The 26,592-nt window shown below is 36.2% G+C and overlaps 1 protein-coding gene across 6 annotated transcripts; it reads left to right on the forward strand.

Annotated features, from left to right (window-relative positions):
- LOC100648960 (dynein axonemal heavy chain 7) lies at positions 1 to 26,471 on the forward strand. Of its 6 annotated transcripts, XM_048406659.1 has the most exons (52): positions 2 to 19; positions 183 to 5,070; positions 5,494 to 5,651; positions 6,785 to 6,938; positions 7,478 to 7,627; positions 7,734 to 7,925; positions 8,056 to 8,432; positions 8,653 to 8,874; positions 8,937 to 9,234; positions 9,397 to 9,744; positions 10,002 to 10,267; positions 10,381 to 10,534; positions 10,683 to 10,909; positions 11,075 to 11,276; positions 11,443 to 11,677; positions 11,774 to 11,889; positions 11,989 to 12,267; positions 12,388 to 12,645; positions 12,770 to 13,054; positions 13,180 to 13,428; positions 13,515 to 13,860; positions 13,991 to 14,160; positions 14,240 to 14,371; positions 14,572 to 14,793; positions 14,910 to 15,361; positions 15,494 to 15,691; positions 15,954 to 16,101; positions 16,472 to 16,699; positions 16,775 to 16,959; positions 17,651 to 17,960; positions 18,062 to 18,307; positions 18,519 to 18,748; positions 18,909 to 19,128; positions 19,259 to 19,447; positions 19,912 to 20,286; positions 20,412 to 20,584; positions 20,680 to 20,925; positions 21,047 to 21,334; positions 21,463 to 21,476; positions 21,544 to 21,610; positions 21,719 to 21,945; positions 22,175 to 22,545; positions 22,641 to 22,821; positions 22,886 to 23,074; positions 23,328 to 23,925; positions 24,137 to 24,347; positions 24,489 to 24,497; positions 24,744 to 24,764; positions 24,897 to 25,131; positions 25,229 to 25,380; positions 25,699 to 25,983; positions 26,079 to 26,471. In XM_048406659.1, exons 2-52 carry the CDS (start codon positions 4,654 to 4,656, stop codon positions 26,283 to 26,285), a joined length of 11,712 nt encoding a protein of 3,903 aa, XP_048262616.1. In that variant the 5' UTR covers positions 2 to 19; positions 183 to 4,653; the 3' UTR covers positions 26,286 to 26,471. The 6 variants fall into 6 exon arrangements, with proteins under 6 accessions (XP_048262612.1, XP_048262616.1, XP_048262611.1 ...); XM_048406655.1 differs by having other exon boundaries at positions 1 to 19; positions 2,676 to 5,070; positions 21,419 to 21,610; XM_048406654.1 differs by having other exon boundaries at positions 21,419 to 21,610.
- The last annotated feature ends 121 nt before the right edge of the window (positions 26,472 to 26,592 follow it).

The following is a 26,592-nucleotide window of genomic DNA, read 5'->3' on the forward strand; positions in this document are numbered from 1 at the left end:
CAGAAAGCTGTCAGTGAAGGTAAGCTTTATAGTATGATATAAAAAAAGAATTCTACGTACTTGGCATCATAATCGATAGAAAGGCATGACGAGAAAGCAAGATAAATATGTCTGCAAGCTTATTTTCATTCATCGCTTGTTCCCTAGTTCCAGTAAAAGAAACAGAATATTTGTTTGTGTAGGAAGTAGACTAAAGGGTATCGGTAGCGTCGCTGGTTGGAATCATCGTGCCCGTGGATTCTGCAGTCGAATATTGAACGCGCTCTGTCCATGCTTCACTAGCAACGGTAAATCGTAGGGCATATCGAATCTAGCCAATATTCAAACATCGTAGCTTTGCATCGCTCTTGTAGCGACTCATTTCGTTAAATTGATCGTCAAGCTGATTGATCGCACGAAACTTTCGTATACACTACCGTTCATAAGTATCGGAACGTTTGTTTCTTTACGATAGAACGAGGATCTACATTATTCTTTATGATGATAACCTTATTTTTTTACGATCGTTAGAATTCTACGTATATGGCGTTATGTCGTGGAACATTTCGACGCGATGAAATTTATCGTTTAAAGATAATGTGCAATTTATCCTCTAATCTTCAAAAATGTAGTTTACAGATCTATTTGACTGTAATGCAATGTACTGCTGGTAAATTATCTAAATTCGTAATCTGTTGATTCCGTAAGTACCTACAAACTACCATTTCTAGGCATTAATTTACTTCTATTCGTGAATTTGTACGATTCGGTTGAATTCATATGTACGTACTATATCGTTACTGCGAAAAATATATTACTATCAAAGCGTCGAATATTTATGAGTGGTAGTGTATGTATTATTTACGGTAGTAGATGATTTCATGTTCGAGGACGGAACGAAAACTTTTGATAATTATTTACACGTACTATCGCCTCACAGATCTCGATGATTTTCCAATATATTGTAGAAATCAACATTTTCATCGATTTTCCCGAAAAATATAACCCCCGCTCGATATTCCGAGTTTCCGAGACATTCGTGAAAATATTTCTCTCATTTTTACACTGATGCGCATCGGATGTCATTTAAATTTGGATTAGGCTTGTCGATGCACATGAGTCGATGCGATGAGTTTACGTGTATCTCACATTTCGATTTTCGAAACGCAGGGAGATGAGAAGGAAATGCAACTTGGCTTAGCTATTCCAGCGAGATGAGAGACGATTTTTACTTGGGTTTATGGCTCTACTAATATTAAAACCTATTTAAAGTACCTAATTCAAATCTAACCAAATACAGATGATCAAGCTGTCATCAAGCAATTAATGAATTTTGATCTGATTTCGATTAATTTACGCCAAGTTTCACTTCAATTTCAAAGTAACGTCAGAATAAAGATTTGAAAAATATTTTTATTATGGGTATCTAGGAAATAAAGACCGAGCGGGGATTATATGTATAGGAAAAATTGTTCAAAATGTTGATTTCGATTTCTACAACATATTCGAAAATCATCGAAATCGGTGAGGTGGCAGTACTTGTAAATAATTACCGAATTTTTCTATCTCTAATTTAAACATTACTATTCCAAGCTGCGAATAAATTCAAGATTTAAAATTCAGATACTGTACCGATCGGATAGCCTTTTTTTTCATTTATTTCTTTATCTCGCGTCGTTGCGAATACCGTTGTACGATTCAACGAAAAAGAATGTTTTTCGGAGAATGATAGGCTTTAAATCAAAGTAGAGTAAGAATTAGGTGAACTGTACGCTAAGATGATGGCGGTGGAGACAAGAAAAGAAAAGAAACGAAAGAAGAAATTATATCGATCAGGTTGATCGATATGCATTTCGAATTTGAACGTTACTCGATATTAGGGACTGTTACAAGTACAAGAAATTCTTACTACGAATAACACGAATCGGAGATATTTGTTTCCATGTAATCTTTAATAAATCTCCGATTTTATAGAAAAATGTATGCGTTATATGTACTTACTTACTTACATACGTACGTATTATCAAGTTCGACGAGAAACACGCAATTCAATTCGTGATGTCGAAGGATTTGATACGCAATACCCTAAGAAACGATATCAAGACGTCCTCGTTCATTTTCATTACTAAGTAACTGATGCATGCCTAACGTTCAACATGCATCTTACCCTCGTATCCTGTAGTATCGCAGCTATTACAACGGCAGCCACCAAGATCACCTAGCATGCGTGACAATGCATAATAACGCGCATCATCATCAATCAGACGCGCTCATTAACTCAAACCTGTCCACCGATACATATGTAGGTACATATATATATAGAGAGAGAGAGAGAGAGAGAGATATAGTTGTAGTTGTGATTACATACATATATATGTAAATACGATGTAGTACATATACATCGTATCGATGGCATCTCGATACTCGTTTCAACGAAAATTCTGTGTATCATGCTTTTCTAGTCTTGTAATCGCAGGTAAATTTACACAAATATGTAAATATATGCATAATTTTTCCGGTTATTTTCCTGTAATTTGCGCATAAAGATTAATTATCAACAAACGTGAAATGGTGTATCGGGACGCGATAACATTATGCACGTTGTAACCCTTAGGCATAATACATGCTTAACAGAATGTATACTATATATATTATATTGTTGGTATACTATATTCGTATATCTATTCTTTCCATAGAATTATTCACCTGGACACCGTACCGATATCGCTTCACGAGACCGTAATCGTTCGCTGTCATCCGGAATTACCGTGCTTTGCCGAGCAACCGTTGATCCAATTGATTAAATGATAAACAGCATGAATAACTGTCGTGAACGCCGTCAACTAATGTAATTTAGTGAAGTGCGAGCAACGACAGGTTTTTGATTTTTCGTACTACTGGCTTTGAACAGTTGCACATTGTAGACCGTTTGATTATATAGTATATCTATATTTTATTATATCTATATTATATTATTATATTATACATGTGTATGTATGCGTGTATGCGTGTATGTATGTATGTGCGCGCGTGCGTGTGCGTGTGCGTGTGCGTGTGCGTGTATGTACACGCGCGCACACGCACACAATATGTAATCGAACATACATATGGGCACCAAAACCAGAGTGTGTTAAATTTAAAAAATGCTATTTTACACGTTATAGACATGTTTTCCGTATAAAATTTGTCATTCTTCTCGATAATAACAACTTTTCCGTTCCATATCGTTTAGTTTCCCGCTACTACGATTTGCTCCTTTCGAAAGTTTGGAAAGTACGAATTAAATACACTCTGGCTCTGAAATTCAGATCTGTCTAAGTATTAAGTACGTACGTACAGTTATATCGAATTATTTTTTATATAACATGATTACACAGAAACATTAGTGTTCAAAGTATTTAGCTTTCTCTTACGATACTGTGTGTCTAATTGATCGACTACTCCTTTGCGTTTCATATATCTAAAAGGTAGTTCCATTGTACAGAATGCAAACAAAAATATTATTAATGTGAGAAAATTTCGTTCGTTGTGCATTAGCTATGTATTTAGATCGACTGTAACCTTTTTATCTGATACTTTAACGCTATTTAAACACGGTTCAATCGATAGAAGGAAGAACGGGATAACGGAAAAACATGCATGTAAACGATGACGATGCGAGGGGAGAGAATAGGCAAACAGAGCGTCAACGATTGATATGTATGTAAAATGTAAATTCGTTGCATAATTATTCGATGTGGGATCAAAAGTAAAAAAAGCCTATTGACTGACAATCAAAGCTACACTTAATCTTTATAATGATACGTAGCTAAACTATCCAAAAATAATAAAATAACGTGCTAAATATGTGTATGTTTGTGAATATGTATGCATATGTATGTATAAACAGGATATTGGACTCTAACTTGTATGTATGTATAATAGATGCAATTACTATTCTCGTGCATCTATTACAATAAATATAAAAATGTAAATAAAAGGACATTAATAAGCTAGCTGTTAAGCTTTTGTTTAAAATTTCTTTTAGACTCTTTACGCGTAACAATTTCAATTTCTCAAATAGAATAGGCTATGCAGATGTATGCAGGTGTACAAGCGTTCTAAAGTATATGCTCATAACTTGTGTTCGATCTACGAAAGAAAGGAGAGACGCGCACTATTTACACATATGTATTTACCTATACACACACACACACACGCACGCACACGCACATCACAAAGATATTACAGATATTACAAATCACAGATATTGTAAAGATAAAAAAAATAGTGTATAACGCGTATTTGAGGTACCAGGGACGGTTACCATGGAAAGTTAGATACTTTATAGGTTAGCAGATTATCATTGAAGAACAACCGTCGCTTGACTTTAAATATGCATATAATAATACGGGTTTAAAAAGGAGTATAGGTCGATTATAATTTTATTTTATAGATATTATTTTCTGCTTATCGATTTATCGTTTAAAATGGTGTATACTATAGTGATTTGTGTAATTTAAGTCTTAACAAATCAACCGGTCGGTAGTATTTTCTGCTGCTGAGGATGTCAAACATTCGTATAATTTAAGTAGTTTCTATACGGCAGCTGTTCTATATAGTAACTATTTAGCATTCACGCGTTCGAAACGTGTTCATATTGAATTGTACAAGGAAAAGACATCGATTTAGGAGATGTATAAATATCTATCGCTGTGCCGAGAAAGAGAGAAATTTCGTACTCGGCTTGTTGATATGATAAAGCGGAAAAGAAAGAAAGAAAAGGAAAAAACGTTTCGCAGAATTAATACGTGTATGCAAGAAATAGAAGAAGAGGAAGAGATGGACGATGACATAATTCTAGAAAATAATGACAACGTTTTGCGATACTGCTATTATTTGACACAAGGTATCGATGATGTTTACGTAGGATCGATGGACGTTGATCTTCTAATGAATATTCTAAGGCGTGTTCCAACCAAATGGAAAGACAAATTTAAAGAATTGTTAAATCGTTTAGTGAAAGAAGTGAAAGAGGAATATATATTAAGCGTGAAGAAGTCAGTCATAGAATTTGTTATCGGAAACTCGGTATATTCTTCGTTAAAACAGGTACGTTCTGCATTTTTAATTTACAGTAGTAGTATTTTTAATTTACAACGTTCCTCGTAGTCTGATAGGCATAACAAAGATTTAACATTGAACGAGGGCGGTTCTGTTGCTGACTGTGAATCGACAGTATCCTTTCTGATGAATCGAATCTGTATTATTGCGGATTCTCGAATCTTGTTGGCTTATAGGTGACTTCGTTGGCTTCTCCGTTTCTATTACCTATCCGTATACGTTATATGTATGATGATTAATAATGTCGGGTCGTACATTCTCTTCTAATACGTATATTAATAGAAACATGTAGAACGAATGTACATTTACTAATGTCGACGAATACCTATTAACGACAGGCGATGAAAGAAGGAAAATGATACGATAGATACGATAGATAGAATGATACTTGATAACTACTGTGATTTCTAGTTTACTGCACTCGAAAAGAATGAACAATTTGAAGGAATACGACTCCCGAAAGAACACGAGGTTAATTATCGATGGAACAGAGCGAGACTCGAAAGAAGAGTCATATTATATCGTCCAGTTGTACGACGGATTTTCGATTATTGGTACCGCGAATTCAGGTTCGTTTCTCGTCTAATATAAACCGATACTATCCACAATCTTCACAACGATATAAATACATACATACACACATACATACATATGGTAATAGCGGTTACATATGTTCCATCGTATATATACAGGTATATCGGTATATATAGGATTATCCACTTAGCTCGGAACCCGTGCTTGCGAGAACATTCACATGGCCACGTGGTGTGATATGTACGCTTAGTACTACGATCAAATGTTAGTACTACGATCAAAATCATCTATAAACAGTCGAACACCGATGTTAAATCTGTCGTGCAGACTGTTTAGAGATACGTTTGCTTTTTTATCGTTATGACATAAACAATCATCGTCATTCGTCCACTAATTCGAACATCTCCAGGCACTGCAGTACGAAAGTTAAATTAATTTCTATTTCTTTTTAACTGATAACTGATCTAAATACGAATTTTGTCAAGTGTCTTGGCGCAACTCGATGTATCAGTTGTTTTTCTTATTCCTTATTCTTACATTCGATGTATTCGTATCAGGGCGATCCCCTGTGATGTGAAAATCAAGTAATAGCGGTTAATTTGTAGAAAATTATCGTAACAAATTTTAAATTACCACATAGAAGGAAATGTTTCATACGTTAAGAATGAAAATTATCGGCTGAAATAAAAAAAGGTGTTTGTAAAAATGTGAACAATTTCATTGTAATTCGCTCATAACACTTGTAGTTAAATGCGATTTTAAATAAAAAAGAAAAATGAAATTAAATTGTAATTACATTTCAGGTAAGCATAATTCAGGATATCAGTTATTAAAAACAAAAAATCGAGCTATACGTCTGAACAGAATCAGTTACGTTTATTTGAAAGCACAAGGCTCACTTACCTCTGCGATCGTCCTCTACTTATTGTAACGTCAAATTGAAAATCCTACGACGCAACTAAACCGATCTGTGCTCTTGCCTAATTATACTTCTAGCAACAACTCATAGGTGGCTCGCAACATTTGATTGCATAGTAAGCGTATATGTTATACCGTTGTTATATCGTTCTCAATGTTCTCGCGAGCGCGGATTTCGAGTTAAATGGATAATCCTGTACTTGAATTTTTATATTTTTTATATTTATAATTATGATGTTTGGTGTAACAGTGGCTGCAAACTCATAAATGGAAGGGAATTGGCAGCACGCGACGCATCGTATGATCTTGGCAATTTCGAGAGAACCATTTCAAAAATGTGTTCCAGGGTGAAAGAGGAACTTGCAAAGCATTGGTTACCAAAAATTCAAGGAATTTTAATTACGGTATTATACGATATATATTATACAATAGTATACTGTATAATAGCGTTTACGTAAAATCAAACGAAATACGCGATATTTGTATGCACGTGACCATCACGTAGAACCAAAATTCAATAATATAAGATAGCCTGTAATATATAGCGTAATGTAAGTATGCATAGAGTATAGAAAGGTATAAGTTACATCGTGTAATATGTATAATATTCCAAACCATTTTCGTATACATATCTTATATAATCGTACAAGATACTCTTTAATAGAAAATTAGGCAGTTGTTTTTTCAAAATTTTACAGAGAATAGATATTCTATTTAAAAGATTCGAAAAGAGATTCTTAGTCCTTAGTCAAAATAAAGATGTCTATCAGAGATTTGAGTACTCGATCAGTCAAGTTTTAAGGAAATATGAGAAAGACTTGTTTCTTTTTTTATTATACATATTGTCAATCGTAATAGATAGCACGATGCAAATATAAAACATAAGTATTTCACAGTTAAAGAAATACATGGGAATAATAATCGTATCGTTATATGTGTTTAGGCATTCGAACGAAACGAGTTACCGCTCATAAGTGACACATCCGGCTGTCGACGACTTTTCAGTTGTATCGGTTTCATTATGGAAGATCAGTTGCGAGGAGCTTATCTACGCTCTATAGAAGAATACGTCGATTATCTTCACAGCAGAAACGTGAGTGAAAGAAACAAAGAGAATCATAAAGATACGATTTAATCGGTCAATCATAAGTTTCCTAAATAAAATAATCTTAAAATGCGGTGTTTGTTATTGCCCGTAGAACAAGTGTCGCGGTTTCGATATTAAGATGACAGTACGAAATTCAAACGTATTGTTCGAGCCAACGTTTAAAGTCTTCACGGATACATTTTCAACGATACTGAATTTATTGGGAGAAACAATTGGTACGCTACCGCGCGTTGAAACGATGCTGGATATTAGTTCCATCGCTATCCATCGTAAATTACTCGAGGTATTTCCTCAATAATTCTCTATTTATTTTTCACATAGTATGTAGACTTTGTCACTGATTTTTTCATATTGTAACGTTTGCATATCTTCTGGTTCTGTTGCAAAAATATGTGATTAATTTATTATCACAGCCGTATATGTCGCATGAATGTTTGGAGAAATATACAGAGGAAATTAGCCAACTAATTGAAAGAGAGAAAATTGGCCCGATCACGCAGCTGAGTGAATTCGAAAATTATGCGAATTTCATAAACGATTCGGAAGCAGAGAAAGTTCAAGAATTCTTAAAATGCGATACAGCTGACAACTTTGAAAATTACTATACTCTAATCGCATATTACGATCGTTTGTCCCGTTCGATAAAAGTCGAGTACGATCGATCTTACTTTGCTGGATTCTTCGTCGTCCACCGTGGAGAGATCATCAAATATATCGCTTCTGTAGCTCGTAAGCTTAAAGAGGAATTGGTCGGTAAAATGATCATCGAGTATCAACAAAAATCTCGAGCGTAAGCGATTATTCTTTCTTACTTTCACCACGATATAAATATGTAAATACGTATGTCCTTGCACTGTACAATGCGCATACATGATATATACATAGATATGTATACATGTATGTACATCATGGATATTATTACTAGTATCCTATATTTATGTATTTATTTAGTTTATGTCTAATGCCAAAATAAAAATGAATAATTTAATCATTCTAACCTCCGATACTAGCGTAGGGAATGAATATCAACGAATCGTAGACCGTGCGCTAAGCGTTCCAGCAAACACTAGGGAATTGATCGAACTTCGAAAATTTATAAATACCACGGAAATAGAAACTGCCGGCCAGCTTGAAAGTCGATTGAGAGAAATTATTAAATATATCGTTGTTCTATCAGATTATTCGATCTTAACCCCTGTTGAATTGAAAATTAATAATTTTGCTTTCCAATGGTAAGCGGAAAAATAGAAAGCTAAATCAGTAAATGAAACTCATTTATTGGGCACGTTACAAGGTATTACAAGCTTCCGGATATTTTTGAACAACACCGAGAGATAGCTGCTAGTAAAATCGGGGAGTTCCAAAACATCCTTAAGAAAAAAATCGAACAATTCGAACGTGAACTTGAGATATATGCAAAGTACTGCGACGAATTACAGTATTGGGGGAATATGGAGGAAATATATCGGTATAAAAAGAAGGCTGATCGTTTAGAAAACAAACTGATCACGGCGATGGATACTATTGACGGATTTAACGAGGAGGAGGAACTATTTGGTTGGGAACAGTCCCAGTATCCTTTACGGAAAGCGGTAAGTTAATTAATTATATGTACAGTTAATTACGCAATTATATGTACAGTTATATGTACAGAAAATACACGGCTATAATTGGTATAGTTGAATAATTACATATGTATATAAATGGGTATACATATACAGTGTATAATAAAATTTGTTACTATTTTAATTTAGACAGCGGATAAACTGGGGCCATATAAAAGATTGTACGACGCGACCTGCGAATTTTTAACAAACTACGATACGTGGATGAATTCGATGATAGGTTCTCAGGAACCGGAGGAGATCGAAACCGCGACAGCAATCGCTTATCGAACAATCTATAGGTTAGAACGATCTATACAAGAGCCAATAACGAAGAAGCTCGCTGAAAATATACGAATAAAGATAGAAGAGTTCAAAGAACACATGCCTGTGATTGTTACTCTTGGAAACCCTTCCCTAAAGAATCGCCACTGGGAACAAGTATCGGAAATTGTTGGCTTTCCCATAAAGGTTGACGAGTCGATGACACTTGCCAAGGTAATATATGTATTTTCTTTTCTCTCCTAACCAATCAATTTTATGTATTCCTTCTCGCGCATCACATGTAAGTATTAGATGATGTATTGTGTGTGTGTGTGTGTGTGTGTGTGTGTGTGTGTGTGTGTGTGTGTGTGTGTGTGTGTGTGTGTGTGTGTGTGTGTGTGTGTGTGTGTGTGTGTGTGTGTGCGCGCGCGCGCGCGCGTATATGTATGTAGGCATGTACTATACGTAGAATGAAATTACATATTTTGTAGATTCTCGATTACGGGTTAACCGACTACGTTACGAAATTCGAAGGAATATCGGAAGCAGCGACAAAGGAAGGAAGCTTGGAAAGAGCACTCATCCGAATGCATCTTGATTGGGCAGAGATCACATTCATCGTTAATGCTTACCGCGATACAGGCACCTACGTAATTGCGAGCATCGATGATATACAATTACTTTTGGATGACCATTTGATCAAAGCTCAAACCATGAAAAATTCTCTTTATATCAAACCATTTGAAAAAGAGACTTTGTTAGTGATTTTCAACTTTTCTACGTTTTTTACTGTATCGATTCCATATTCGTGTCACGTCGCGTCAAAACTGCCAACAACGATTATTTATTTTTCATTTCTTTCACAAACAGAGAATGGGAATCGAAACTACTCCTGTTACAAAGCATCATGGATTATTGGCTACAAGTTCAAGCAACGTGGATGTACCTTGAACCGATATTCTCGTCGCCTGATATTCAACAGCAAATGCCAGAGGAGGGTCGACGTTTTAGCGCTGTAGATAAGGTATACCGATAAATTTCAAAAATTTTGATTTTACGCAATCTTCTCAGTTTGCGTTCTTGTTTGGAAAGCGGCTCATAACTTTATCCGCGCGCAATAAGGAAGAAATGTACTAAAACGTTGATAATTAACTATTAATAACTGTACATAGATTTGGAGAGAAATTATGTCATGTGTAGCAGCGGATCCTCGAGTTATGTCAGTCATTGAAATCGATAAAATGCTCGAACGATTGAGGAAATGTATAAATCTCTTGGATCTAGTACAGAAAGGACTTACTGCCTATTTGGAAAAGAAAAGATTATACTTTCCGCGATTCTTTTTTTTGTCGAATGACGAGCTCTTGGAAATATTATCGGAAACAAAGGATCCTACCAGGTGCAAATTTAAATATATTTTTCCAAAAGTATATATATATATATATATATATATATTATATGTACATATGTAAATGTATACTTTTCTTTTAATGCCCCTTAATCGATATTAATCGACGCTAATCGACTCTAATCGACATACTTACAATGTATTATATTACACTAGAGTACAACCGCATCTAAAAAAGTGCTTCGAAGGAATTGCTCAAGTAAGCTTCACGGTCGATTTGGAAATAATAGCTATAAAGTCCTCTGAGGGAGAAGAAGTCATTCTTGAAGATATTATCGATACAACGGCGGCTCGAGGTCAAGTTGAAAAGTGGTTACTTGAACTAGAATCTTCTATGAAGAGGAGTGTTAAAGCACAGGTGAATAGAAATCACTGCAAACGGCAATGCGCACATTTCCATTGAAATTCTATTAAGAAAGTAGGAGAAAATAGAGAAATATAAAAATATGAAACACCTACTTGTTGGAAGTGTCATCGAATTGAAGGATAAACAAGATTTTAACACTTGAGCACATGTTTAATAGGTGGTGCAAGCAAAGGACGCGTTTTTAAAGCAGATCAGATCAAAATGGGCGTTAGAATGGCCCGGTCAGACTATTCTTTGTGTCAGTAAACTTTATTGGACAGCCGATGTGACGGCGGTGTTGTCCAAGTCATTGAAGGACTTGAAGAACTATGTCGACAATTGTACAAACGAATTGAATGAGATAGTGAAATTAGTACGTGGCATATTGTCAACGCAAAATCGTGTAACGTTGGGTATGAAAAGACATAATAGGTCATAGAATACGTAGAATTAATACATAGTTTCATTACCCTTATGCAATACATAGATGTAGGTATAATTGATTTCAGAGGCCTTGGTTACGATGGACGTGCATAGCCGAGATATTGTAACGGAATTGTATAAAGAAAGAGTCAGCATCGCTACTGATTTCAAGTGGTTGGCACAATTGAGATACTATTGGATGGTAGGCACGCGATAAGAGAGAGAGAGAGAGAGAGAGAGTAAAATAATATCGTTGTGTCAATTCAATGCGATGTATTTATTTCTATATGTATACGTGTAGGACGAAAACTTGTGGTCAACGATGATAAACACGTCGTTGAAGTACGCGTACGAGTACCTGGGCAATACATCTAGATTGGTCATAACGCCGTTGACCGATAGATGTTACCGAACGTTATTTAGCGCGCTAAGTTTACACCTCGGTGGCGCGCCCGAAGGTCCGGCCGGAACTGGCAAGACCGAAACTACCAAGGATCTAGCTAAGGCTGTAGCTAAACAATGCGTCGTATTTAATTGTTCGGAAGGTCTCGATTACATCGCATTGGGTAAATTTTTTAAGGTAAATTCGTAACTACTAATTTTATTTGTCACCTGGTTTCATTTCTGCTTAAGTACTCTTAACCGTGCTCATCAACATGTGTAACACCGTAACATATACGTATATGAAAACTTACTCCAGGGATTAGCAAGCACCGGAGCGTGGTCTTGTTTCGATGAATTTAATCGGATCGATCTCGAAGTATTGTCGGTAGTAGCCCAACAAATTCTAACGATTCAACGAGCTATTAACGCTGGTTTAACTAAACTAGATTTCGAAGGCACCGAGATCAAATTAGACCCTACTTGTGCTGTTTTTATTACGATGAACCCTGGTTATGCTGGAAGAACCGAACTTCCGGATAATTTAAAGGCGCTCTTTCGACCGGTAGCAATGATGGTTGGTATGGAATAACTTTTACGAAACCTATTAATCAATAGAAAGTAAGGGAACCTTATCAAATCATATAAATCGAAAATCGGGGTGGGTTCTGAATAATTTGTCAATTTGTCACCTTGTTTAGGTACCAGATTACGCTTTGATAGCCGAAAATACATTGTATTCGTATGGATTTTATGACGCACGTCCACTCTCGGTAAAGATCGTAACAGCTTACAGGCTATGCTCGGAACAATTGTCGAGTCAAAATCATTACGATTATGGGATGAGGGCAGTAAAATCTGTTCTGGTGGCGGCTGGTAATTTAAAAATAAAATATCCAGAAGTGGATGAGGATATATTAATATTGCGCAGTATCAAAGACGTCAATTTACCCAAATTTCTCAGCGAAGACTTGCCATTATTCAACGTATGTACTTATTATATTCCTCCTCCTCTCTTCCTCCCATCCCCTTCCCTCCCCCCGTCCCCCTTCCCCCTTCGCCACGCCCTTCTTATTTGTTTAGTCCGAAGCTGCTAACTCGTTCAATTTAGGGTATTACATCGGATCTCTTTCCCGGTGTCAAACTGCCAGAGCCAGACTATACTGATTTGAATACATGTGTTTATGACGTTTGCTCAGCGTCGAATTTACAATGTAGCGCCTGGTTCTTGGAGAAAATACAACAGATATACGAGATGATGATCGTTCGACATGGATTTATGATCGTTGGCTTGCCATTCGCTGGAAAGACGGCAGCGTATAATATTCTAGCTGACGCATTAAAACTTTGCGAAGAACGAGTAAGCCATTTTATTGGTCGTAGGTTTCAACTCGTAAGATAGTATGTATGTTCGTTTGTCTTTTTTAAAGAGTTATGATATTTCAGAATCTAATAAGCGAACATAAAGTGGAAAAGTTTGCGATGAATCCCAAAGCTGTTCCGTTGGGTCAATTATATGGACAATTCGATCCGATATCCCATGAATGGTCCGACGGAGTTTTGGCTATCAGTTATCGTGCTTTTGCAACATCGACCAACGAAAATCGCAAATGGTTAATCTTTGACGGACCGATAGACGCAGTATGGATCGAAAGCATGAATACTGTACTCGATGACAACAAAAAGCTTTGCTTAATGAGTGGAGAAATTATTCAATTAGCACCGTATACCAATTTGATATTTGAAACGATGGATTTAGAGCATGCTTCGCCTGCGACAGTTTCCCGTTGTGGTATGTATGTATGTATACCTTTCTTATCCTATTTTTCCATTATTCTTCTTCTTTTCGATAAATATTTACGAATCCTTTTAAAATACATCGAATACGGTTATAAATATTTCTCATATTTCCTCGAATATAGGAATGATTTACATGGAACCAGATGCACTTGGTTGGGATCCTGTACTTAGATCTTGGTTAGCTGATACTCCGCCTGTGATGAATTCGTGGTTAAGAAACTTTCTACATGAGTCTTTATTTCGAAGATTTTGCGATCCTATACTTTACTGGTCACATCACGAACATGTTCAGGTTTTTATTTGTTGTCTTTCGTCTTACTCCAGTTTACTTATATTCTGTTTGAACGAGCTTCAACCTTCCGATGTTATAGAAAATTTGCCCGATGCCGGATACAAACCTCGTGCGTTCACTGACCTATCTGATGGACTGTTTTCTTGCTGAATATCGAGACGAGAAAGCTGTTAAGGATATCGACGAGTTAGATCTTCGAGCCCAAGTCGAGGTTAGATTGTCATATATCTATTCCGAATTGAAAATATTTACTTTGATAGTAATAATAATCGTTTCAAGTAATGGTATTTTTCGGGCAAATAACGTTTTGTGTAATTTGTTGCGAGATACCGAGATAAGTTGAGGTCCTAATTAAATTAGCTAGAGTATTATACTTGGAAATTTGCTCTTGTTACGATCGAAGATTTTCAGGGTTCATTTTTCTTTTCGTGTATCTGGGGGCTGGGAGGCACGTTGACTGTAAAATCGAGAGAACGGTTCAGCGTTCTCTTTCGTGGCTTTCTCGAAAGAGATTTTCCTGTGGATTTGATAGAAATGTTCAAATTACCGAAACCGATAAAACCACCTTTGAAACCATATATATTTATTATGCCAAGGGATGGTCTTGTCTTTGACTACAAATTTATCAAAGAGGTAAGTTGACCAGAAATTTATCCAAGATAATCCCGTTGAATCCCATGTGTGACGTGAGACCAAATTATACATATAATTCCCTAATTCTATCGACGGTGTTTACTGTTTGCGGCCAGGGCAAAGGAAAATGGAGACTATGGTCTGATGAATTGCTTGACATCCCACCTATTCCTCGTGACATTCCTGTAAATCAAATAATAGTACCTACCGTTGAGACGATACGGTACACAGCCCTATTTCGTTTGCTAGTAAGCAACGAAAAACCAGTGTTATTCGTAGGCCCCACTGGAACTGGAAAATCCGTCTATATAATTGATTTTCTATTAAAAAAAAATAATCCCACAGTAAACAAACCACTGATCATCAATTTTTCTGCGCAAACTACGGCGAATCAAACTCAAGACACGATTATGGGAAAATTGGATAGACGGCGGAAAGGCGTTTACGGAGCGCCTATAAGTAAACGGTGGATCGTTTTTGTCGATGATCTTTCGATGCCGATGAAAGAAATTTACGGGGCACAACCTCCGATCGAATTGTTACGTCAATGGCTGGATCACGGAGAATGGTAAAAAATGAAATGATTTCCCTTTCGTTTCTGTTTATTTTTTTCTTTCTCATGATATATGTGTATAGTGACAAGCGAAAAAGCTATGGAAAATTCATTTTTCTGTAGATTGCTGTTTAAAATTGGTTGCAGGTACGATAGAAAAGAGAAAAGTATGATAAAACTGATCGACGTTCATCTAATGTGCGCTATGGCTCCACCATATCGCGGCGGGAAGGATGTTACACCCCGATTTAAAAGACATTTTGTCGTCTTAACGATATCAGAATTTGAAGACGAAGTAATGACCATGATATTTAGTAAAATCGTGCTCTGGCATCTTGATACGAGGTTTGTACAAAGCTTTAGTTGATCCACGTGTACGTGTGTGTATGTGAGCCCGCGCATATGGTAATAATAATTAGTAATAGATGATATTATACATAACATAATAATTTGTAGTAGATACGTTTCTTCTCTTTCGTCCGTTTTCTCATTTTTTGTCCATTTTATTCCTGTCCCCGTTTTTACATGCCTTTCTCGTGCTTCTTTCCTTATCTTTTTTTCTTTATTTTTTTGAAAATAAAAAATTTATTAATTAAATTTCTTTCAGAGGATTCAGTAAAGAATTCGATCCATGTATCGACGAAATCGTTCTGGGCACGTTGGATGTATACAAGGAAAGTCTCTCTAATCTGTTACCAACACCGGCCAAATGTCATTATGTCTTCAATCTTCGCGACTTTTCCAAAGTGATACAGGTCTTTATATCTTTAAATCGTCAAACTTATTTAAACACGTGTTTAGCATCAGTCATGGTTAGTATCGGTTGTGCTTCAATAAATGTACGTCAGTTAAATTAATTGGAGCGTTTAGAACGAAAGTAACAGCAACGATATATACACGTATTAAAGTATAGAGTAGTTTTGATACTGAGTATCAATGCATCCGTGTAAGTAGTCCACAAGTACATCTTCTCGAACAACGTACGAGATTATGCTCCATACACATACGTACATACATACATACATACATACATACATACATGCATACATGCACATGCATGCAAGTACAGATTTCCATGGACGAGCGTATGTATAACGTATACAGTAATAATATGCGAATACATAGGGAGTCCTGCTGTCCGTCCCGGAAACTATGCCGAGTTTAACCAGCATGAGGAGACTTTGGGTACACGAGGTACTTCGAGTTTTTGGGGATCGTTTAATAGATCAAGAAGATATCTCTTGGCTGGTGAAACAAATACGCGTCACTTTGAACGATCGAATGAATGTGTTAATGGAAGAACTGTTTAAAGATCTTCTACCCCCGCAAAGAGAAGCAACTTTGGATGATAAAGTAAGTTTGCAAACTAACTTTTTCAATGTTGATAACAACATGCTGTTCATTTCTATCTCTCCTATCGAATTAAAGTCACAAGCAATAATCACCGAGCAAGAACTTCGAAATTTAGTGTATTGCGATTTTGGCGACACCAAGGTAGATATCAGACTTTATCAAGAGGTTCCAGATCTCGACCAGTTACGAGAAATAGTAGAAACTTATTTAGCTGAATACAACACGATGTCTAGAAAGCCGATGAATTTAGTGTTATTCCGGTAAGTATACGATACAATCGTCATCGTACGATATTGAATAATTTGTTAACGCTAGAGCTACCGATAGTTAACATCTGGGACCATGATTCTTGGGTGATCCCGGTTGACACATTTATAAAATTGTAGAACCAGTCATTTTTCACTGGTGTGGTATTTCTAGTGTTCGATCGTTTCTAGCGATAAATAATTTATAGAGCGTGAATTTTTACGTCTTTGTGGAAAATTTTGGGAAAATAGAAAATAGAACGCGCATAACGTGCAAACGTGTGCAAGATATCCTAAGTATAGTCCCGCTTATAATATCGTCGCTCTGTCTCTCATCCGCTCTATTTTCACAATAGCTTTTACACTGAGAAAACCGAGTTTGAAGTTTTTATACAGTTTGCTTATCGTGCAAAGTTAGAACTCGGAAGAATCGAATATTTGTCGCCTTCTAAGTAGAATTCTCATTATATTATCGGGAATTCGTACTCTTTATACCATCGAGACTTGCGTGGATTGATGGAAGCATCGTTGCGAAAGTCATTGCATCATTGCGGGGAAAAAATATAACACGATGTAGGAAATTTAAAATAAAATTGTAAATCCATTAAATTTGACTGGTGTGGTAGTTCTAGTGTTAATAAAGATAAATGTCGATACGTACGCGAATATAACATATTTGAATATAAACGTACGCGAAACACGTTAGGTACGCCATCGAACATTTGTCACGAATTTCCCGTATTATCAAGCAACCGCGTAATCACGCGCTTCTTGTCGGAGTCGGCGGTACGGGAAGACAGTCGTTAACTAGACTAGCCTCGCATATATGTGACTACGACGTTTTTCAAGTTGAAGTTACTCAACAATACGGAGTTAACTCGTGGCACGAGGATATAAAAGGGATTCTAAGGCGCGTGACTGCCACCGATCTTCACTCCACCTTTCTCTTCTCCGATGCACAAATTAAGCAGGAAAGCTTCCTCGAAGATATCAGCAATATTCTTAATTCCGGAGAGGTAAAATGATATCGTTGGCAAACATATTTCCACCTCTTTCTTTTTCTTTGTTTCTTTCGTCAAATGGGATTGGGATTGACGATGATGGTTAAAATATTTAGATACCGAATATATTCACCGTCGAGGAACTGGCCGAAATATGCGAACACATGAAGCAAATAGACAGGCAGCGGGACCGATCGGTGCAAACGGATGGAAGCGCGGTAGCATTGTTCAATCTTTTCGTTCAGATAACTCGCGATCAACTACACATCGTAATGGTGATGTCACCGATAGGAAATGATTTTCGCAACCGGATCAGAAAATTTCCGGCATTAGTCAACTGCTGTACCATCGATTGGCTTCAGGTATTCGCATAAACTTGATACCTATTATATCTTTATGTGAGATAATAACGATGACGATAGTAACAACAAATGGCTACCTACTAACATGTATTATAGTCAGTATTACAGTGTTAGATCAGTATTACAGTAGATTACTATTATATAATACATGCTTGGAACTTGAAACACGCAGCGTATATTTGGTTTTACTTGTGACGACATTTGATTTAAGCCATGGCCAGAGGATGCTCTATTAGCGGTTGCGACTAGATTTCTGCGGGCCATTGAATTGACGGATAACGAAAGAACCGCTGGTATCGACATGTGTCAATTCTTTCACGTCTCCACGCAAAATTTGAGCGCAGAGTTTTTCATTCGACTAAACAGACACGTTTATGTCACCCCAACGTCGTACCTTGAGATGATAAACACGTTTAAGGATCTGTTGGGAAGGAAACGAGAGTAAGTACCTACATACGTACATAATGATGTTATAAATATGCATGCACGTACGTATGATAAATCAATTCAGATCGATTATCGTGTTGGTTAGGTGGTTGGTGCTTGTTAATCGATTAATATTACACCGGCTGATATTAAATCGACTTTTTTAACAAAATAGGGAAATAATTAATGCGAAAACTCGATACGAGCGTGGTTTGGATCAATTGGATGAAACGCAAAAACAAGTAGTAACGATGCAAGAAACTCTGAAATTGTTGCAACCGCAACTAATAACAGCCACCCAAGATGTTGAAAGAATGTTGCTCGAGGTTGATAAGGAAAGACAAGAAGTGGCAGAATTTGAGAAAGTTGTGAAAATTGACGAAAGCGTAGCCGAGGTTACTGAAATATTCACTTAAAATAACTAACGAACATTTTATTTACACGATACGACTTGGGACTTTCGATCTACCAACTTTCGATCGTTCTGATCCCTAACGCTATAATCGTAATTTATTTTATTTATAGGTTTATGCGAACGAAGCAGCTGCGATTAAAGCGGAATGTGACGCTGATTTAGCAGAAGCGATGCCAATTTTAAAACGTGCTCAAAGCGCTTTGGACACTTTGACGACTACCGACATCGCTGTAATAAGAACGATGAAGAAACCACCGCAAGGAGTGAGATTGATCGTCGAGAGCGTCTGTGTCCTCAAGGTTTGCGTTGTTCAATTTCTAAACATCTAAGTAAACTATCTGGATGACAAAGTTTAACTAACTCGTAATTTGTCCTTCGCCGTACTTACCACCGAAGAAAAACTGAAGAAAAGATAGGAATCTGAAAAAGATAGGAATCACGTTACTAATATAATGTTACTAAGTTAATACCAATTATCTCGTTAGGAAGTATATTTAAAATACATTATTATTTCAACTCGTTTTGACACTTTGCTTACTTGACACATTCGCTGCTACTCATCTTATGAAATACCTTTGTTTCAAGTACTAATATTATATTTATCCATTTTAACATACGCTGTCCATTATCTTTCTTGGTATTTCTAATTTTAAGTCTTGTTGAAATATATCAAAAACAGCGCAATTACAGTATTTACGCTTAGGTAGTCCAAGTGACGTAACAAACACGTAAGATCGCCTGCTACGTACATTCTCTTCTACAGCAAATAAAACCAGAGAGAGTTCAGCAAGCTGACGGTACATTCATCGAGGATTATTGGAGGGCTTCTCTTAGAATGCTGAGCGACGTGAAATTTCTCGATTCGTTGCTCAATTTTGACAAGGATAACATCCCTGATACCGTGATCGAAAAAATTCGAAGAGAATACCTGACTAATCCGGACTTTAATCCTGAAAAGATAAAAAAAGTATCAACAGCATGCGAGGGATTGTGCCGATGGGTATTCGCAATGTCGGAATATGATAAAGTATCGAAAGTAGTCGCTCCGAAGAAAAGAGCTTTGGCAGAAGCTCAGAAGATTTATGATAAAGCCATGGATACTCTAAAAGCAAAGCGAGAACAACTTCGACAAGTACAGGTACACCGACTATTTTCAAATGATTACATCGACTATCGTACTTTTTTCGTCTGATAAGTCGGTCAGTAAGCTTTCGAGTAACTACGGCCGCGAAACCAAATGAAAACGAATGATTTTGCATTTAGGAAAGATTGAAAATATTGGAAGAACTTTTGGAACAAAGAAAAACTGCTTTTCAAGCAATGTCCGACAAAGTGACAGACTGTGAGATCAAGCTAAAACGAGCCGAGGACCTAATTGGAGGTTTGGGCGGAGAATATTCGCGTTGGTCCGATACCGCGAAATCTTTAGGAGAAAGGTCAGAGTTTTTGTACTTGTTATGCACGCGATATTATACGATGCGGGATATATAGTAGTAGTCGAATGTAATCGAAAGTTGGGAACGCCGTACAGGTATCAGCGATTAATGGGTGATATCGTGATCGCTTCTGGCGTGGTCGCGTACCTAGGTCCATTTACGATGCCGTTCCGTCTTCGACAAACTGTTCTATGGGTAAAACGATGTACCGATTTGCAGGTAATTTGTAGTTCCGATTTCCAGTTGCGCGACACCCTTGGAGATCCAGCTTTAATCAGATCTTGGAATATTTTCGGACTCCCAAACGATGCATTTTCAGTCGATAACGGTATTATCATCAAGTAAGCAAACAAACAAATTCATAAAATAAGAATCCTCCCTTTGTGTCTTTCGTAATTTCTCCTACGATGTTTGCTATACTAATGCGATACTAATTCGGGCCTACATCGATCGAACGTGTAGAAATTCAAGAAGATGGCCGCTTATAATAGATCCCCAAGGTCAGGCTAATAGATGGATAAAAAACATGGAAAAACAAAATAACGTGAATATTATTCGGCTAACTCAGCCTGACTACGGCCGAGTGTTAGAAAACGCATTGCAATTTGGATTACCAGTGCTTCTTGAACACGTTGACGAAGAATTGGACGCTATACTCGAACCGATTTTACTTAAAGAAACGTTTAAACAGGCTGGTGCGATCTGCATAAAATTCGGCGATGCAATTATCGAATACAGTTTCAATTTTAGGTATTTGGATAAATATATATATATGCATATACACACACGCACACACATATAGTCATGTATAGTCATTCATCGGTTTGTTGTTAGACTGTACATTACGACGAGATTAAGAAATCCGCATTATTTGCCAGAGGTAGCAGTGAAGGTAACACTGTTGAATTTCATGATAACACCAACCGGATTAGAAGATCAATTATTGGGCATTGTTGTAGCGAAGGAAAGGCCAGACTTGGAATCGGAAAAGAACGCTTTGATCATGCAAGGAGCTGCGAATAAAAAGTAACTAGTCCGACTGTAAAATATTACAAATGTTATACATCGATGAAAAATCATTTTTTTCTCTATATTTTTAAAAAAATAAAAAAATAAATAAATAAAAAAAATCAGGCTATTGCAAGAAACAGAGGACAAAATCTTGGAAATATTATCGATTGCCGAAGGCAACGTATTAGAGGACGAAGAAGCGGTAGATATTTTAACATCGTCTAAAAATTTGAGCAATGAAATTCAAGTAAAACAAACGGTAGCTGAACAAACGGAAAAGTTAATCGACGATGCTAGATTGCAGTACACGCCTGTCGCCGTATATTCCACCGTATTGTTCTTCACCAGTGGTATCAGTCTTCACTTGTTATACGTTGCGTAACATTACGAATTTTGATCGTCCCTTTTCCTTCTGTTATCTACCGAATAAATACGGTAGAAGATATCACTTATTTATCCTTCGATCTTATAACGGAAAATGTATCGTTTCCCTTCGATCGAAAAACGGTTGCGATCTAGACGATAATCGAACTAAAAAGGAGTATAACAGATTGGAAATAATGAATAATTTTGTTTCAGCTGCCTTGGTAAATATCGATCCTATGTATCAATATTCATTGTCGTGGTTCGTAAATTTATTCGAACTGGCTATCGATCATACGGAACCAGCGGAAATGGTTGAACAACGACTAAAAGATCTTATGAAATATTTCACATATTCTCTGTACGCGAACATTTGTAGATCTTTATTCGAGAAGGACAAGTTATTGTTTTCTCTGTTACTTGCGATCAATTTGCTGGAGCAACGAGGGCAACTTTGTCCGTCGCATTGGATGTTTTTATTAACGGGTGGAGTTGGTATCGATAATCCATATGTAAATCCAACAACATGGCTACCGACTAAACAATGGAACGAACTATGTAATCTTGACGAGATTCAAGAGTTCTCGGTTAGTCTGGAAAACGAACTCGCGATATTCCATTTCCACTTAAAATGAACATACGCACGAGTACTGGCTTTTCATCCTTCTTGCGATTCCGCTAGGGCATTCGAGAATCATTTACTGGCAATACCAGCCAATGGAAACGATTATTCGACTCGAAGGAACCGCAGATCGAAACAATCCCTGTACCGTTCCAACATCTGAACCTATTTAAAAGAATGTTGATACTGAGATGCATTCGTCCTGATAAGATTCTGCCAGCAGTGCAAAATTTCGTCCAAGGTATCGTCGATCCGATATTTTCTTTATCTAGCCTAAACTCACTGACTTATTAATTAACTTTCAGCGGAACTTGGTTCGCAGTTTATCGAACCGCCACCGCTCGATTTGGCATCGACTTATGCCGACTCAAACTGCTGCACTCCATTGATATTCGTATTGACGCCCGGTACCGATCCAACGCAATTATTACTCTCGTTTGCCGATGAACAAGGTTATAGCGTCAATCGCCTTTTCTCTATTTCCCTCGGCCAAGGCAAGTGCTTTGATTTTTATAATATAATTTTCATGTATAATGAATATAATATAATATAATATAATATAATATAATATAATATAATATAATATAATATAATATAATATAATATAATATAATAATGTATATAATGTTTAATAATTAAATATAATAAATAAAATAAAAGTATAATAAAGAAATATTTTCGGGACAATTTCACAGCGTTGACAAAGGATGAGAGTAAATGGAATTAATAAATTTGAACGCTTAATAGGACAGGGACCAATTGCCGAGGAAATGATTCAAACCGCTGTGATAGTTGGTAACTGGGTTGTTCTACAAAACTGTCATTTGGCGATTAGTTGGATGAGTACCTTGGAAAAAATTTGCGAAGGTTTGATGCCCGATACGATTCACTCGGAGTTTCGACTGTGGTTGACGAGCTATCCGTCCGAACATTTTCCGTCCTCGGTTCTAGAGAATAGTATAAAAATGACGAATGAACCGCCGAAAGGCTTAAGAGCTAACATCGTTAGATCGTACACGAGCGATCCGATTATTGATCCGGATTTTTTCGAATCTTGTTCCCAAACGGAAAACTTCAAAAAGCTTCTTTATTCGTTGTGTTTCTTCCACGCCGTAATCCAGGAAAGACGACAATTTGGCCCAATCGGTTGGAACATTACATACGAATTCAACGAGACTGATCTTCGAATCAGCGTTTTACAATTACACCTTTTCCTCGATCAATTTGAAGACGTGAGATTCGATGCTCTCAAGTATTTGACCGGAGAATGCAACTATGGCGGAAGAGTTACGGATGACTGGGATCGCAGAACTTTGAATACGATATTGTCGAAATTTTATTGCCAGTAAATTCATATTTTCCTATTTCTATATACCTCTCACTTATACATATACTCCTATGTACCATCTACTGTACATACATACTTTCATATGTATATACGAAATACTTTCATATTCATATGTATGTATGTATGTATGTATGTATGTATGTATGTATGTATGTGTGTATGTTTGTTCCCATGCAATTCTTCTATCGTGATTTCAACTATTTTCCAGGCAGTTACTTATCGAAAAACGTTATTATTTCGATGATACTTTGATGGTTTATTATTGCCCAAGCGTGCGAGAGCATGAAGCATTTGTGGAATACACAAAAAACTTACCCTTAATCACTGAACCGAGTGTTTTCGGTATGAACGAAAATGCGGACATCATCAAAGATCAGCATGAAACGAACCTCTTGTTTTCGTCGCTCCTACTAACACAGGTAATCTACTTTACCCTCTCCTACAGTTCTTCCTCTCTATATTTCTGACTTACTATCTGAATGCCTTATTTTTATACCTATCTACATGTCGCATTCATTACATATTTCATGTATTTATCTTTACGTGGCAACCTTATTTAGGACCGTGTGGTATGTATATAGATATAGATTATATATTTTTCTTTACATCCAACATTATCTCTATTGGTTTTGTTTATCCAGTAAATACGAGTAAATTTCTTGAAAGAATCAAACTAATTTTGAATAAACATAGAACGAGAAAGGGTAGGGATATTTCATTGATTTTTAAGTAATTACTTGCTGTATTTAACAACTAATCTTTTTCTTGTAATAATTTATTCAATTCTTCCAATTCTTCTATCATCGCTGAATTAGGATCTCTGGCAATTGCAACAGGTTAGTCAATTTGCAGTACATTTTCTTCAATTTCTTATCGACTGTTTAACGATAAAAGTTTAATGTTGCGTTAATTACAAGTATAAAAATCGAGTTAAACCTCATTTTTGGTTTATTTTTGCCCACTGGCAGGAAAGCGTCAAGTCTGGAACCGGACAATTCACCAACGATGAAATAGTGCTTAGAATGTCGAATGATATTTTACAAAAATTGCCAGATGACTATGATCTTGTATCGGCGCTTGGAAAGTATCCAATGTCTTACGAACAAAGTATGAATACTGTGTTGGTCCAAGAAATGGGAAGATTTAACAAACTTCTCAATTATGTTAGAACCAGTCTGGAGAATATTATACGTGCTATTAAAGGTTTTTTTTATTCTCTTTTTAGCAAATGTCCTATATTACATTTCTAGTTAACTCGTCGTATCCTCATGCTCGTTCTATCTGTTATTTACAATTGCAGGTATTGTTATCATGTCATTTGAATTGGAAGATATCTATGACGCAATTTTGACAAACAAGATACCTGCTTTATGGCAACAATACTCTTATCCGTCGCTAAAGCCACTTGGTAGTTATGTACATGATTTACTAAGCCGCTTAAATTTTCTTAAAGTAAGACATTACTTCTTATAAAACTCTATTATCATTCATATCTTTAAATAATAACATTTCCATCTAATTTATGATATGAGACTAACTGATCGACAATAATGCATGCATATCTATGTATAAACGTACATTTTTAAATATTTTTCCTTATAGCATTTCACTTACAACGTCACGAATATATAATATCACGAATATATAAATATATACAAAAGCTATTCTAGATACATTAATTGTACGTAGTAGGAAAAGGGTTATTAATATACGCACATACTTTAACGTTAAGACAAGTCTCGAGACTAACTTTAATTATACTTACTATAGGAATGGTATGAAAAGGGAGCACCGGTCGTATATTGGATCTCAGGATTTTATTTTACCCAAGCATTTTTGACAGGAACCAGACAAAACTATGCGAGGAAATATCGGATTCCTATAGACCTTTTAATCTTTGATTTCTTCGTGTTAGAATCCGATACAATGCCTGTACTTCCTCCTGAGGATGGAGTTTATATATACGGATTGTTTTTAGATGGTGCCAGATTTAATAAAAAACAAATGACATTAGACGAAAGCTTTCCAAAAGTACTTTATGAACCTATGCTTCCCGTAAGTATAACATTATGTTTATCTATCTATTTTACATTATCTTTTTCATTCGCTTCTGCCTCTTTTTCCCCACTTTAGTATTATTATCATTTTAGATGTGGTTATTACCTGTGAGAAAAGCGGATATAAAAGAAAAAGTAACATACATTTGCCCTGTATATAAAACTAGCGAAAGACGAGGAGTGTTATCAACCACTGGACATTCGACAAATTTTGTTATCGCTATGACATTACCTACATTAAAATCGCCAGAACATTGGATCATGAGAGGAGTCGCACTACTTTGTCAGCTCTCTGAATAAAAATTATTTTCTTATTTCATCCTTTCGAATTCATCTTGAAAATACGTCAAGGAATTGAGTTTCTAATTAAAAGTATATATTATCCGAATTTTGGAATACAGCAATGATCGAATTGTAAATTGCGATATTTAAATTGTATGGTACAAGTATTCAAACAATAAAATATGTATAGAATTAGTCAATCAAGTTAAAGCTATATGTATATGTAAACCCTGTGCAATGCCTTGAGATAATCCAATATTGGCGGCATACTTCTCGTTTAAAGTACGATAAACAAATAAAAACAATCGTACATCGACTCCTTAGA

This window comes from Bombus terrestris, chromosome 6 (genome assembly GCF_910591885.1).
Source record: "Bombus terrestris chromosome 6, iyBomTerr1.2, whole genome shotgun sequence".
In the NCBI taxonomy this organism is placed as follows: Eukaryota; Metazoa; Arthropoda; class Insecta; order Hymenoptera; family Apidae; genus Bombus; species Bombus terrestris.